General features: G+C 33.4%; 1 protein-coding gene across 1 annotated transcript; it reads left to right on the top strand.

The window, feature by feature from the left end:
- The first annotated feature begins 10,003 nt into the window (after positions 1 to 10,003).
- On the top strand, positions 10,004 to 16,281 carry LOC110920817 (cellulose synthase-like protein G2). The gene is made up of 6 exons (XM_022165015.2): positions 10,004 to 10,601; positions 11,826 to 11,975; positions 12,073 to 12,198; positions 14,011 to 14,424; positions 14,506 to 14,853; positions 15,577 to 16,281. Exons 1-6 carry the CDS (start codon positions 10,044 to 10,046, stop codon positions 16,120 to 16,122), a joined length of 2,142 nt encoding a protein of 713 aa, XP_022020707.1. The 5' UTR covers positions 10,004 to 10,043; the 3' UTR covers positions 16,123 to 16,281.
- Positions 16,282 to 17,027: the final 746 nt, after the last annotated feature.

Here is a 17,027-nt window from a genome sequence, read left to right as displayed (position 1 = left end):
AGTCTAACCGTACTAACTGAGTTTCACTTATACACTTCTGTTTTTAATCCGGTTTTAATCTGACGCGATACTATACTTTAATTGGAAATGGTCCGGTTCCGACACCCGGGTCGGATTTCGGAGATCCGATTTTACGGATGTTACACGTATACGCATCGAAAAGGCAAAACCTAAAATTATGAAAATTTGATTTTACCCCTATACGCATCGTATAGGTTAAAACTGGGTCGTATAGTAGGCTAACACGAATCGTATAGACCTATACGATCCGTATACACCCCCTGAATTCTCAAATAAACAAGAGGTTAATTGATAAATCAGGTGGTCTATACGGATCGTATAGGCTTATATGATCCGTATAGACCCCCTGATTTATCAATTAACCCTTGTTTTTTTTAGAATTCGGGGGAGTCTACATGGATTGTGTAGGCCTATACGAGTCGTATAATGGTATTATACGACCCAGTTTTGACTATAAGATGCGTATAGGGATAAAATCAAAATTTCATAATTTTATATTTTGCCATTCGGTGCGTGTACGAGCCGTATTTTGTCATTATGTGTCGTTTTATGAAGTATATGCTCTATATGTGCCGTAGTGTTGACGTTCGGTTCCATGTGGTATCGTATTCTATGATTACATATAATTTTGTTTGGAATCCACTTGTACTCTAACGTGTCGTATTGTATGTATACGCGTCTTACGGTATTATTACTTGACGTATTTTATAGTTACATGTCGTATTATAACATAAATACAATAGAATAAGTATAGTATACTATAATAAACTATAGGTGTAGTATAGGTCTCGTATAGGCCTACAGGTGTAGTATAGATCTCGTATATGCTAATAGTTGTAGTATAATATAGTATATGTGTAGTATAGAATACTGTTATAAAATTTGTATAGAAAAACAATAATTAAATGTATACAAAAATTTGTAAAAAGAAGTGTAGTATATAGGTAAAGGATCAAATAAAAATAATATTAACGTACGAAACGTACGCATTGAGGGAAAAAGCAAAAAGTGGCGGTGTCATTTTGGTAATTATGAGCAACTTCAAAATAACTGGGAAAAAGCAAAAAGTGTCTTGTAGAGTAATTTTGAGCATCTGTAGAGTAATTTTGAGCATCTTTAGAGTAATTTTGGGAAATGTAGGGTAATTATCAAATTACTCTAGTAGAGTAATTTTGACTTCTATAGAGTAATTTTGGAAAATGTCTTGCAGAGTAATTTTGTTAGCATTTAGTTATGGGGTTTAGCTTTATGGTTTAGTTTTTAGCTTTTAGTTGGGGGGGGGGGTGGTTTATGTTTTTTTAGGTTTTTTTTTTTGGGGGGGGGTTAGGTTTTTTTAGGTTTTTGGGGGGTGGGGTGGGGGGTGTTTAGGTTTTTGGGGGGTGGGGGGTGGGGTGGTTTAGGTTTTTTTTTTTTTTTTTTGGGGGGGGGGGGGTTGTGTAATTTTGATAATTACCCTACACGACCAAAATTACTCTACATGAACATTTACAATGGTTTAGGTTTTTTTAGGTTTTTGGGGGGTGGGGGGGTTAATGTAATTTTGATAATTACCCTACAATTTTGACAATTACCCTACACGACCAAAATTATTCTACCTGAACATTTACAAAATTACTCTACAGAAGCTCAAAATTACTCTACTAGAGTAATTTTGAAGTTGGTGATAATTACCAAAATGACACCGCCACTTTTTTGACTTTTCTTTCAATTCGTACGTTTCGTACGTTTATTTTATTTTCACGGGAACTTAACTCATAGTATATAATGTAGTTATAACATAGATATATAGTATAATAAACATGTACCAAACCTATACTACATGATAACTTTTTAAAAATGTATTTTGTTTAAAAAATAAAAGGAATTCTTTTATTAAACTTTGTTAAAACTATAATTAAATGTATACAAGAATTTGTAAAAAAAAATGTAATATATAATACGGTTATAACATAGATATTATAGTATAATAAACATGTACCAAACCTATACTACATGAAAAATTTTTAAAAATGTTTTTTTGTTTAAAAAATAAAAGAATTATTTTATTAAACTTTGTTAAAACTATGATTAAATGCATACAAAAATTTGTAAAAAAACAATGCAATACGATCCGTATAGGCCTATACGACCTATATTGGTCCAGCCAGCCGCCAGACAAGAACTGACATATGCAGATTTAACTTTTGACTTTTGAACCTATACACCCGTATAGGCTTATACGTCCCGTATCAAAAAAACAAAGTCTGCGGATAGATTGGCCGGTGTGCCAATAGATTTCCCCTAAAAGAATGAGTCAACTACTTTTGTCTTTTGCCAATGAGGTAGTGGTGGAGTGGTTGGGGAAAGAATTGGTATTCCTTATGACTCAGGTTCGATTCCCACTCTTCTTGTTATTTTCTGCGGCATCCAGGTAAAGAGCGAATACGGGTGGCACCGGTTTGACTTGGATGGGAGGCGAGGTTTTACCGATTATTCCACTGTCGTGCCTTCGGGCGGGTGGAGGTTGGGTTTCCGCTCATCTTGGGAGAGCCAAGGGGTTGGCGACGGTCGAGTAGTCGACCTTAGCCACAATGCCCAATGTCACGGTGGTTAACACTCGTTCCTTACCGTTCAAAAAAAACTACTTTTGTCTTTTATACATATTTTATTGTTTCACATATATTATAAACTTTAATACTTCGTTGTGGTTTATACTTATATTATGTGTTAAAAGAACTCAATTATATTTAAGTTATATTTGATGAAATCTATATTTTGGTGTTGAGATACATGCTTATTTCAATTAGATTGTTTTACATATATTGTTATTCTCGTATATAAATAAATTTAAATGCTTATGGATAAAAAAATCTACGAAATAGCATATTTAATTTAAAGTTCACTTGCATTATTTTTGAAATCTTAATAATGGGACAAGGAATATTAAGGATTGACATATTTTGTGTTGAAATGTTATTTAAATAAGAGGATCTGTTAAAAAGTTACTCTCTAAAGTAACTTATTTAAAGGCCTCAAATTTTCATGATCGCTTTAGGCCTCAAGAAACGTTGAGCCGACCCTGATTATATTTGACCCGTTTTGAATAAAACTTTTATCGAATCTTAGATAAAAATAAGCACATTGCGATGATGTATTCGGTGTTTTATGGAATGTTATATTATATTAATAAAAATGAAAGTGGAGACGATGACAAGAGTGGAGAGGGTGACCGAAGTGATTTGAAAATGTGACCAGATAAATAGTTATATTTGTTTTTGTATTCTTTTTATTAAAGGGTGAAATGGTTTTTTAGGGAAAAGATCAAATAGGAAGTTTATTTTGGCTAGGAAGTGTAGGAAGCAATAGGATTAGGACATGTGGCAACACTTAAAATAAAGAAAAATGGTATTTTAGTCAATCCAACCCTTTCTTCTTCTTTTTAAAAACCCAGTAACTTCAAAACCCACCATCTTCAACCATTTCTTCACTTTCTATCTCAATAATCACCACATTATAGTGCGATTTTCGTCACCAATCAATGATTCAAACATCCGATCAATGTGTTCTTTAGCTTTTTTGAAGAAAACCCAGTTTAATTTCATACAAAATCTCGTTTTTTCCGGTGATTTTGAAGATAATCACTCGATCCGTTCGATTCGAGTGCTGATAAGTGTATCAATCATTCAAAATTCGTCAGTTGTTGAAGAAATCACTTCGATCCATGTAAGAAATTCTTTAATTTCATTTTTGCGATCAGGGTTTTTGATTTAGTCATTGCGTTTTACGATCTTGGCAGGGGGTCCGGGGGCAGCGCCCCTGGTAGCGGGGTCCTAGGTGCTGCAGCCCCTGGCGGGGTCCAAGGGGCAGAGCCCCTGGCTGGGGTTGAGCTGTAATAAAAATGCATCAGAAAAATGCATCAGAAAAATTAATTTTCTGTAAGTTGCCTCTGGAAACTGCATTCGTAAACTGCATTGCTTCAGACAGTTCACAGCACAAACAATTCACAGCACAGTTCTGCATTGGCCATTGCATTTTAGAAAAACACATTCTTGAAGTGTTTTTGGTGCATTGCGTTTTAGGTAAAACACTTTTTAGGTGTTTTTAGTCCATTGCGTTTTACAGAGAACACTTTCTTTTGTTTTTTAGGCAATTGCGTTTTAGAATGAGTCATTTTTAAGTGTTTTCTGGCCATTGCGTTTTACAAATAAGACATTTCTTTGTGTTTTTTGTGCATTGCGTTTTAGAAAACAGACATTTTAAGTGTTTTCTGGCCATTGCGTTTTAGAAATAAGACATTTGTTTGTGTTTTTGATGCATTGCGTTTTAGGTAAAACACATTTTTATGTGTTTTTAGTCCATTGCGTTTTAGAAAGTACACTTTCTTTTGAGTTTTTAGGCTATTGCGTTTTATAAATAAGACATTTCTTTGTGTTTTCTGGCCATTGAGTTTTACAAATAAGACATTTATTTGTGTTTTTGATGCATTGCGTTTTAGAAAAATGTCATTTTTTAGGTTTTTTTTTCATTGCGTTTTATGTAACTGTGGGTTTTTCTATTGCGTTTTACGCAACTGGGTTTTTAATTTTTTTTTGAAAATATAGCAATAGTATACTCGTTTTAAAGATAAAAAACGCTCGTTTTTTTGGTGAAATTTTTATAAAAAAATAATGTCGTATGAAAGAGTTATTAACGTTTAAAAAATGGGGGGAATTGGAGGAGAGAGAAACTATTGGCTTGGATTGACTAGAATGCCCCTAAACAAACTCATACGTCTCTTTTATTCCCTTCAATTTCCATCATTTAATCTTAGTCATTGATTTACTAAATGGATAGTGAAGATCACTTCCTAGTCTTTCTAGTCAAATAAACTTCCTATTGTATCTCCACACTAGTTTTTTAATATATATAAAACTTCAAACTCTTACTTGAAATGATATACCTATCTAATCCATTCAGTTTTTATTTAGTTTGATTTTCCTCTGATAACTCTTATTCGTTATATATTTTAAAAAGTTTTGAATACGTGGTTGTGTTTAATATTTTGAATACTCTATTCAGACCAGTTTGATACCGCACCAAATTGAGAATTTTACTAGTTCATAATTCATGTGGGAAGTGAAACAAGTTTTATGAACATCCGCAAGCATCTAGAACTTTTCCTTAAAGTTTATTTTATTAATAACGTGACATAATAGTTTATAGATTTAATAAAAACGAGTTCAACGGTTTATAAGCTCAAAATTGAGCTAAGCTTAAACGAGGTCGAGTCTAGTCCTAAGCTTCAGTAATCGGATTTGAGCTAGTTCGTGAGTTTAAACTAACAAATTATTGATATAAGTTTTATTAATGTATAAAATGTCTTTTAAAATAAAAGTTATAATAAAACAACTAAATAATATATATTCTAACACCCTATTTATCTTGAATGATAAAAGTTATGTTGGCTACATTTTCTAATGCAACTTAGGCATGTTATAGAAACAAATAACTCATAGTGATCATAATGTAGGTTGAGGTTAAACAATGTAATAATCAATAAGGGTGAGAGTGTGTATACTTAGAAATATGTGGGGTGAATTGATTATTAACAAAACCTAGAGGAATCGTTTGTAATTTCTACTTAATTAGTAATAAGATCCGCGCGCGTTGCGGCGCGGGTACTTTGCAAATATCGAACGGATTAGTCCAAGCATTATGTGATGTGTTAACCATATGAAAACGCACGTTCTGACGTATCCGATTGAACTCAATATATCCTATAGTTGCATTGCGATTGGATCAAAACGTAACGTAAATCGAATTTATATCGTATAATCATAACGTATTATTAGCGACCCGACTAACTCGGATTTATATCGTCAAGCCAAAAACTCTCGAGGGGATCAAAGTGGCATTTACAAAGTTAATAAAAAGTTAAGCGGTTAAAAACTGCATTTCCTAAACTTATGGGCTAAGAAAGGGTAAAGATAAAATTTGATAAAGTTTTGGGATAAGAAGGAAACTATAACAAAATTAGGGCTGAAAAGGAAAGTACCACAAAGTTGGGGTGTAAAAAGCAAACTATTTGTAAAATGAAGTAGTAGTTTAGGAACTAAATTTGTCATTTTATGAAACTTTAAAGGTACCAAAGTTAATAGGCTAAAATTACAATATCGTAAAAGTATAAGGAAGGGAGAGACAAAGCAGGTAGGGTTTTCAGAGACTTTCTCTAATATTAGAGAAAAGTCCTATTTATACTTTTTGATGGCCACTCAAACCCTTTTACATTTTTCGTTTTTAATTTCTTAGGTTTTTATTTATATACAGTTTTATTTTTTATAGGTTTTAATAGATATTTTCTCATAAAGATTTCAACACAACGTCGCGGTTTGTTTGATTTTATCTATAAATTTTATCTCAAATTGAGTCTCATCCAATATAAGGGTACTACCTAATAACCGATTACAATTTTGGATACGTGTCACCACCAATATTTATTCACATTTTTTGCCATCCAAATCCTATTTGTAAAATACACTATTAAATAACTTATTTAGGAAATATCAATTTAATATTTTTTAAAATATTTTTCTTCACAATTAGGAATATGGTAAGTTAATTCTATTTTCTTTAAAGTCCATTTTATTTAACTAAAGATACAACTTTTATACTGTTATTCAATTTACATTAACATTGAATATGATTCCACTATTAACTATTATTTGAAAAAAAATGATTATAGAAAATTTTCTAAACTTAATTTATTAATAATTAGCATGAAAGATTTAATATTTTTATATACTTATATATTATAACTTTTATATTATTGCTAAATACTAAAATCTAATTCAACCTAATTAATATCAATGAAACAGAAAGATTTTATTAATATCGTTACTGGTTTTCAGAGACTTTCTCTAATATTAGAGAAAAGTCCTATTTATACTTTTTGATGGCCACTCAAACCCTTTTACATTTTTCGTTTTTAATTTCATAGGTTTTTATTTATATACAGTTTTATTTTTTATAGGTTTTAATAGATATTTTCTCATAAAGATTTCAACACAACGTCGCGGTTTGTTTGATTTTATCTATAAATTTTATCTCAAATTGAGTCTCATCCAATATAAGGGTACTACCTAATAACCGATTACAATTTTGGATACGTGTCACCACCAATATTTATTCACATTTTTTGCCATCCAAATCCTATTTGTAAAATACACTATTAAATAACTTATTTAGGAAATATCAATTTAATATTTTTTAAAATATTTTTCTTCACAATTAGGAATATGGTAAGTTAATTCTATTTTCTTTAAAGTCCATTTTATTTAACTAAAGATACAACTTTTATACTGTTATTCAATTTACATTAACATTGAATATGATTCCACTATTAACTATTATTTGAAAAAAAATGATTATAGAAAATTTTCTAAACTTAATTTATTAATAATTAGCATGAAAGATTTAATATTTTTATATACTTATATATTATAACTTTTATATTATTGCTAAATACTAAAATCTAATTCAACCTAATTAATATCAATGAAACAGAAAGATTTTATTAATATCGTTACTAAATTAAGTTTAACTAGAAATAAGTACCCCCGCGTTGCGGCGGGGGCTTAAAACTATGCCAAATAACATCAGTGCCACACCGCTGGTAGCGACCATCAACACTGAAGTTGCGGCGTGTTAATGCGAAAATATAAGACCGAAACATATAATATGAATAAAAAAAACTATGTCGATTTAGTACACACGTGTTGCGACGAACTTGTTACATGGAAAAAATAGACGTAAAAACGTTGAACCACACACGTACGTTGCGCCGTGTTAACTCGTATAATAACGTAGAAAAGAATAACTAAGTCAATGTAGGATCTGCCCGTTGCAGCGAACTTGCCAAAGGGGAGAAATAGACACATTGCGACATACTTGTCAAATGTGAAAAAATAGACCAAAAATGTTGAACCACACACGCACGTTGGGACGTATTAGCTTGAAAAATTTAGAACGAAACGTAAAACGAAAAACTTGCAAAAGATAAAAAGTATGGGGACCAAAGTTGTAAATAAAAAAGTTTTGGGTTAAATTACAAAAGGTGAAAAGTTTTGGGTTAAAACTAAACAAATTAAAAGTGTTCAAATACAAATGATTAAAACTTTTGGGTTAAAAATGAAAAATCATAATTTTTTTTTGAAAAATCCCCCATGCTTAGAGTACAACACATAATGCAACAATTTGTTGCAAATTTATATTATGGAAATATAAGTGAGTTACAACTAATAATCCAATAGATCGTTATTTAATATCTTTGTTTTAAATGCTATAATCACAAATTACGTTTTCAATAATTTATTTTTCGTATATATTATAACCATAATATTAAATCATTTAATTAAGATTCCAATTATTTTTATTTTTAAAACCAAATTTTTAAGGATTTGATTTTCCATGTCTCATCAATATACATTATTCGGTCAATTGTAAAATTATAAAAAAAAAACCCATCAAAAACAGCGTCACCATGACTATCAAAATTTATGAAAAAGTTGATCATGTAATTGTATGTTTTTGTGATCACTAAACTTATGAGAAAGTTGATAATGCAGATTCTCTAAACGACTGAGCAAATGCTTTCATATATATAAACTTGGTGTAATCACACATTTTGATCATACACAACACAAAATTTATTCGTGCATTTGAAAAGTGACTTAAGAAGAACGGGTTATAATTCTTAAACCTTTATTCCCAACTATTTGATTTTTTTTCTTTATTTAACCCTTATAACACACAAGGTTATAACCTAGTTTGTAAATAACAAACAACTTATTACATAATAGAATTTATATGAGAACTAGTCTGAACTCCCCGCGTTGGCGACGACATAAAACCGTGTTGCCGCGGAATGTGGGGCATGAGGCGTAAAACCATGCTAGGTAGCAACCAAACGGCGGCCGAAATCGGAAAAAGCGTAAAATAAAATCACGAATTTCTAACATCGAGTAACTCACGTAACGTAAAATATAGACGAAGTTGAATGTATACCGACACGTATTGAAATTTGATGGGGTAAAAAACTATGAAGGACTAAATATGACCATCAAAACACCTTGGTAACTAACAACCAAACGGCGACCAAACTCGAGAAAAATTTAATAAATATCTAACAACATCAAAAAAATTTTAAAAAATAAAAATATTTAAGTTTACCATAAAAAAAGAAAGAAATAACAAAACACAAAAAAAAGAACAAAAACAAAAAAAAGCCATGTTAGGAATTTTTAGTATAAAGAAAGAAAGAAAAGAAAAAAAAAAGAAAAGACAAAACAAAAAAAAAACCACTTTTCCTCCAGGTGTTAGAAATTAATAGATATAATCCATCAATTAGTCCCCCCCCCCCCACCCCCTCTTAGGTCACGGGGTATGGGGCTTGGGTTAGGCGTGAGTTTTGGGCGTGGCCCCCATTGGTGTGGGTTTGAAGCCGGGCGTGGGGCGGGCTAGTAAGTGACATGGCAGGCTCTCAATGGCCAAACCAAACTCATGCCCCTAACCCAAGCTCCACCATACCCCATGGGCGTGGGTTTGAGTGGTGGGGGGCTCCCATTCTACGTGTCAACCAATGCCCCAACTCAAACCCCTAACCCAAGCCCCACCATACCCCATGATGTAGGCAATGAGCTCTCACTAGCTAAACCCATTGAAATGCCGTAGTTAACTGGTTTAACCGTTTAACAAAATAAAAAAATATAAATAGATTTTTTTTTGGAACGAAAATATATATATATATAGAGGGAGCCGCTAAATAGATAAATAAATGTGTGTGCATGTGATAGAGTGATATGTGGATTCTGAGTTGGCCCACCCCTTATTCCCATGTCGCTTGTTACATGCAATCATCAATGACGCATGATAAATTGGATGTAATGAGATGGCAACATAAATGTTGCTGACGTGGATTAGCGTGGGACCCACCACAATATCTTATAAAACCCATGTGAAGATGTGAAGCAACATATCTACTTGAATTCTATTCTAGAACACACAAAATGACCATGCTGAAAGCACCACTTAACACCAGCAAACCCTCACCACTGAGATGGTTCAACCGACTTTACGCACTCGTGCACCTGATCGCGATTTTCGCACTCGTTTATCGCCATTGTTGTAACCTTATCACCTCTCCTTCTTTCACCACCATCTTGCTACTTGTAGCTGATCTTGTGTTAGCTTTCTTATGGACCACATGGCAAACTTTCTTCATGAACCCGGTTCACCATCAGGTTTTCCCACAAAACCTGCCTCGGGAGAGCGAGTACCCGGGGCTAGATGTGTTTGTTTGCACTGCGGATCCGTTCAAGGAGCCGCCAATTGGGGTGGTTAACACGGTGTTGTCTGTGTTGGCTTATGACTACCCACCAGAAAAACTGTCAGTATATTTGTCGGATGATGGTGGGTCCCAGTTGACGCTTTTTGCGTTCATGGAGGCTGCTAAGTTTGCTAGACATTGGCTGCCATATTGCAGGAAGTATGATATAATGGATCGGTCTCCTGAAGTTTATTTCGGAAATGATCCATCTTTGTTACCAGAAACAAGTGATATCCAGGTCCATTACCTCATATTTATTATAATGCTAATTGAAGTCGAGTGACGGATCTAATAACTTTTTTCACTGGGTTCCTTTCGGTAGATTCTCACGAATTCTCACTATTTTTTTTCCAAATCATAAGAGGTTCTCACTAATTTTCTCCATTTATTTCAAACCAAATGGGTTCCCGAGAACCCACAAAAGTGGCCTAGATCCGCCACTGAATTCAACATATATCATTTTTATATATCATTTTTACAGATTTTTATTTCAATTTCTTTCACTACTTCAAAAACGATTATGAGATGTGGTGGAAAAGAACATAAGACGCGGTTTTTGAATGCGTGTAACACATAGCGTCTTAAAATTAAAATTGTTTTATTATCAGACGTGGGTTAATGTTAGAAGGTTTAGATGCGGTTCAAAACCGCATCTGAAAATCTGGCTGCCAAACGTTTTTTTTTTTTTTTTTTTTTAACACTTGAAGGTAAAGTGATACTTTGTTGCACCTTGTTTTTTTTTTTTTTTTTTTTTTTTCACTCAAGAAAGCATGAAATTAGCTGTAACGAATTTATCCTCACATGTACAAGCAGCGTGAATAAATTTTAATACGCTTTTTTTTTTAATAATTATTAGGATGAAGTTTACATTTTTATAATTTCTCCAAGCTTATAGACATAAGCTTTTAATACCTATGTTTTAAAGGTGTGTAAATACTAAATAGAAGTACGTGATATATTTGTTATCATGACAGCTAATCATAAGTAAAATTAAAAAAAAAATAATGTAACCAAATGAGTATTCTATTAATCAAATATTAAAGTGATTATCATACGTACATTTAAATATTTAATATAATCTAGGGTGATGATAAGATTAGAAGGTTATTCTCAATACATCCCCTCTTTACTAATTTGGTTATGTGGTGTGGGTGACGGCGGAGGGCCGTCGAGCCCCGTGGAGGCCCATTCACAACGCCCCCCTTGGTCTGTTTCGTCTCCACCATCCCTTGGGGCTTATGCGTTACACTCGATAACGTGGCCGCTTACGTGACGAATAATCCCCAAAGAAGTGCCCTCCTCCACATCCATCGGCCTTATACCTACATCTATAAAAACATCAAATCAATCTATAAGTCTGTTTTATTTTTAGTCTATTTTGTTTAATCTTTTTTTTAATAATGGCTAGCTGAATGATTGATTTAGTATAACCAAATTTTGATGGTTCTTATGTTGTAAACAGTCAAAGTACGAAGACATGAAAACAACAATTCAATATGTAATGGACCAAGGAAGCATTAATATTGACCAAATAAAGGATGCCCGTACGATCAAAGCTTTAAGAAAATGGACCGCTGGGTTTACACGTCAACAACATCCTACGGTCATAGAGGTTTGCAATCAATATATCATAGATATTTTGGGTTGAAATAAAAATAGGATTTTTTAGTGATTTATTGAAATTAAACGTTTTTTACACTTACAAACAGGTTCTACTTAAAGGTGATGAAGATAAAGATGTTACCGGTCACTGTATGCCCAATCTCATCTATTTAGCACGAGAAAAGAATAAAGCCATCCCGCACAATTTTAAAGCGGGTGCCCTTAATGCTTTGGTATGTTAACTATCTAGTTATTTCTTTTTAATAAAAAATGTTACTTATACTCTATTTTACGTAATAAATATAAACTAGTTCTTTTGCCTATGTTTAAACCTGCGACGTTTACTCTAAGATGCATATATAATTATACCTAAGTGTTTTATAACCGGATATAAGCACAATGAAAAAGTTTATTGGTTGGACCGGTTACAAAAAGGTTTGAACTTTTGTGTTTATAAGATTTAAAATTAAAACCTTTTTAAGAAAAGAATAAATTACAAGTTTTGTCCTTCATTTGACGTAAAAATTGACGAGTTAAGTACTTAATGTTTCAACATCTTGTACGGTATGTTCTTTGAGTCTAATCCAGTTAAATTTTTCTGTTAAATCTGGTCACTCAGGGGTATTTTAGTCTTTTTACCCACCTATCGACCACCTATCTACAACTCTCTCTCTCTCTCTTTCTCTCTCTCTCTCTCTCACAGACTTCACCCACCACCACCACCATGGACCACCACCCCACAACCTTCACCGCCATCATTCACCCCACTGACCCCAGCCTTCACCGCCACCACCAACCCCGCCCTATCGACCACCCTAACCCCACTACACCCACCACAACCCAAATCACTACCGCAACAGTTCCCCCATCGTTCACACACTACACCTCCAATCATCAAAGTTCAAACATCACCAGGATCATCAAAGTTCATCACCCAGAACAGAGGCTCAGATCAGAGTAGTGGAGTGGACCAAAATGCCTAGCCGAAACGAAACTCAGGTCCTCATATCTGAGCAATGGAGGCGGTGGTGGTGCGAAGTGGGATGTGGCGACTAAAGGTGGCTCGGATCTGGGCAGTGGTTGCGATGCTGGTTGGGTGTTGGTAGTGGGAGGTTGCGGCCAGGGGCAGATCTATAGAGGACCAAGGGGTAGCCTCCGCTACCGCTTGGTCGGAAAATTTTTGACGTTTTTAGTGTAAATTTTGGAAAAATTTGACGTTTTTTCGATTTCGTTAACGCCTATTTATAAAACGTTCCCGCTTGGTCGGAATCTTAGATCCGTCACTGGTTGCGGCGCTGGTTGGGTGTTGGTGGTGGAAGGTGGGAGGTGGGAGTGGGTGGAGAGAGAGGGGGAGGAGAGATATAAATCTCTGTAGTGTGTGTTTTACACACTCATATACATATGTTTTATTTATTTAAATACTTTAAATAATGAGTGAGTAGAAAAACCAAATTACTCTTGTGTAATTAACAGAAAAATTTAGCTGGTTAGGCTCTTAAAGGACATATCCTGCTTGATTTTGAAATATTAAGTACAAAACTTGTCAATTTTTGTATCAAATGACACCGTCTGAAAAAAAGTATATAGATAAAAGACAAAACTTGTAATTACTCCTAAGAATGTATTCTATGTTATATTTCTGAGTATTAAAATTAGATACTGTTTACATTCCTCTAATCACCGTTATTCTTAAAAAAATATTATTTATTTAAGTTTTTTTTTTCTTAAATTCCTATAATCTCCCTTATTCTTAAAAAAAAATATTTATTCACGTTTTATTTTTTTAGTTTTTAAAAATAATCAATGAAACAACATAATGTTATTAAATTTTCAAGTTAATACAAGTTTTGAAACTAGTTGTGACATCATCTGATTCTTCAGTTTAGTCAACTAATCCCAGTGATTGGAGTAGGACCAATACTGTTATCACACATTCAGAATTTTAAAACATTAAGTACAAAACTCGTTAATTTTTACAGTACAATCTTGATTCTTTAGTTTTTTAATGGAGTTTTAATTCGCTGATTTACCATTTTTATATATAGATTCGAGCATCAACAATCATGACCAATGCACCTATATTCCTTACCTTGGATTGTGACATGTTTTCCAATGATCCAAAAACACCAAGCCGTGCGTTATGTCATTTCATGGACTCTAATAGTGATCCAAAGCTTGCATTCGTTCAATTTCCTCAACGCTTTCACAACCTCAATCAAAACGACATTTATGCTGGTCAACATGTGGCCGAGATACGAAATTGCACTTTAGGGATGGATGGTTTGAGTGGCGTATTTTTCATGGGCACCGGTGGCTTCTTTAGAAGACGAGCTCTCATCGAGTACCCTATGAAACCATACGGGCTATGGAATGAGCAAGATAAAGATGGAGATACTATGGCATTAGCGCACCGTGTCACAAGTTGTAGTTACGAGGACAATACTAAATGGGGTTCAGAGGTACATACACGTACACCTATGACTTGTTCTTGAAAATGTGTTACGATTATTTTTTAACTTGTTAATGTATGCTACTTGCAGATTGGATTTCGGTATGGTGTTTTGGTTGAGGATATCTACACGGGTTATCATTTGCAATGCTTAGGTTGGAGTTCGGTCGCCTGTACTCCAACTAGAGCTGCATTTCTAGGCAAAGTGGCAACAACCCTTAACGACGCACTAAGTCAATCGAATAGATGGTACATGGGCATGTTACAAGTAGGATTTTCCAAGTTTAGTCCGATGACATATGGAATTAGGTTTTTAAACCCTCTCCAAGCTATGTGTTATTCGCACTTTTACTTTCGTGCTTTATGGTCTTTTCCGGTCATCATCTACGCCTTTTTGCCCCAGCTAGCGCTCATAAATTCTTTACCAATATTTCCAAAGGTGAGTCCACACATACAAGTATACACGAATGTTCAATACATAACCAATTTTAATTAGTAAAATGTGAGAACCGCTTAGTAACATGATATTATATTATATATATATTGATTTCGAAGGCTCATGAATAGTAACTTTATTTTTATAACAATATATAGTTTTTTAATATTCTATTATTTAATATTATAATAGTATATTCACTTTTAAGTTTAACATATTTTTAAATTATTATTTAACTTTTGTAATCATATTTCCATTATCAATTAATTTAAATTTCTCTAATAATTTACGTTTGTTATTTTTTTTTTCTAAAAATTTAGGTAAGAGTTGTGTTTAATTATTTCCCACTACATTCCGGTATAAGTTTTGTTAAAATGAAATTGTATTCAAAATAGAGTATTTATTTGGTGTCGTAAAGCGGTATGTTTGATAAACAAAACCGATTGTGACGATTTGTCTTTCCAAACAACATACTTCAATTTCAAATAACGTTTGTTTTACAGTGTCATTTGCTTCGTTTCGCCCCAACGCGCGACGTCAACAAAGCTAGTTAGTGTTTAAATGTTATACATGTATAAAAATTGACAAACTATATATAAAATTAATTTTAATTAATAAAATGTGAGAACCACTTAGTAACATGCAATTAATGTTTTAAGTGTTATACAAAAGATGGCTATGTATAAAAATTGACAAACTATATATAAAATGATTTTTTTGGTACAGGTTTCCGACCCTTGGTTTTCTCTATACGCATTTCTTTTCCTTGGATCACACGCGAAAGATTTTCTTGATCACGTGTTGGCAGGTTCAGTGTTCAAAAAATGGTGGAATTCCAGAAGAATGTGGTTGATATTGGGGTGCTCGAGTTACGCATTTTCTATATTAGATTGGTTTCTCACATCCATTGGCATGTCAACATGTGAATTTAACGTGACGAGCAAGGTATCGGACAATGAGCTAACCAAGCGTTATGAGAAAGGAATTTTTGAATTTGGAGTAGAATCACCATTGTTATTAATGGTTAGTACAACAACCGTGGTCAATTTATTCGCCTTTCTTGTCGGAATTAAGAGAGTGTTGACAAATGGTGAGAAGTTTGAAGATATGTTTGTGCAGTTGTTCATAGCAGGGCTTGGTGTCATATATAGTTGGCCGGTATATGAGGGCATGGTTTTAAGGAGTGATAAAGGAAAGATGCCTTCAAAGACTACCTTAAAATCTATATGTCTTGCTTTGGTTATTTGCTTTGGGTTCTCCTCATCATTTTAGCAAACAATTTATGCGCTTATTTATTGTACCCAATTTAATTAGTAATAAAAAGCCATAAGCAACATGTTGGTAAAATGATGTATAACTATGTGATAATTGCATAGTGTCAAGGAATTAAGGGGTGTGTGAATTTGGAATGGCATTGCCAATGTTGTTTTATATATTCTAGCTCATTCATTGAGTTTTGCAACCTTATTACATCATAATCCGTCCTGTTTCCTATCTCCGTATCTTACTCTACATTTGGTAATAGTGGCGGAACCAGAACAATTTAGTTAGGGAGTCATCATAAGCTTATATTCTATACTGGTTCAAATTAGGGGGTCCATCTCTAAGTTTGTTCTTCAAAAACTCAAAATTTATAAATAAAAATTCAAAAAGTTCCAGTGACCGGAGGGTCAACGGACCCTCTTGACCCCCCTCTGGTTCCACCCCTGTTTGGTAATACTTTCTTCTCTTGATTTTGAAGGTAATTAACCTAATGACATCATCATCCATCTTTAATATTGTCTCGAGCACCTCTATTGATTCGGACCGGTTTTGTGAAATATGTAAATAAGAGATAAAATACCGTCTAAGTATGTGTTATTTTCTCCACCTTTGTGTTTTTTTATGTTGTATACAAGTTGTATACCTCAATGCACATCCTACCTCCAACAACGAGCAACTTTAAAAAACCGACAAAAATCATAAATTAGTTTAAGAAATAGATGATGCTTCATAAGTCTATGAATATCTTATTTAATGAATATAATTGTTTGTCGTGCTCGGCCGAAAGAAGATAGGCTTGTGTTTACTGTTATTTACGCAAAATTCATAAGAAAATTTAATAAGTTAACTAGAGACATAAATAATAGGAATAATTGATTTTAATAATCTTAATTATTAGGCATTGGCTGACAACG

The sequence above is a fragment of the Helianthus annuus genome, chromosome 17, assembly GCF_002127325.2.
Source record: "Helianthus annuus cultivar XRQ/B chromosome 17, HanXRQr2.0-SUNRISE, whole genome shotgun sequence".
NCBI classification, from domain to species: domain Eukaryota; kingdom Viridiplantae; phylum Streptophyta; class Magnoliopsida; order Asterales; family Asteraceae; genus Helianthus; species Helianthus annuus.
Note: the sequence above shows the minus strand (reverse complement) of the source record. Positions and strands in the feature narration are given on the sequence as shown.

Bases quoted from the DNA above. Each gene is read 5' to 3' on its own strand.
- LOC110920817 (XM_022165015.2), top strand. From the start codon at position 10,044: ATGACCATGCTGAAAGCACCACTTAACACCAGCAAACCCTCACCACTG. The intron at 11,976-12,072 runs GTTTGCAATCAA...ACTTACAAACAG, and splicing joins AACATCCTACGGTCATAGAG to GTTCTACTTAAAGGTGATGA. The intron at 14,425-14,505 runs GTACATACACGT...TGCTACTTGCAG, and splicing joins ATACTAAATGGGGTTCAGAG to ATTGGATTTCGGTATGGTGT.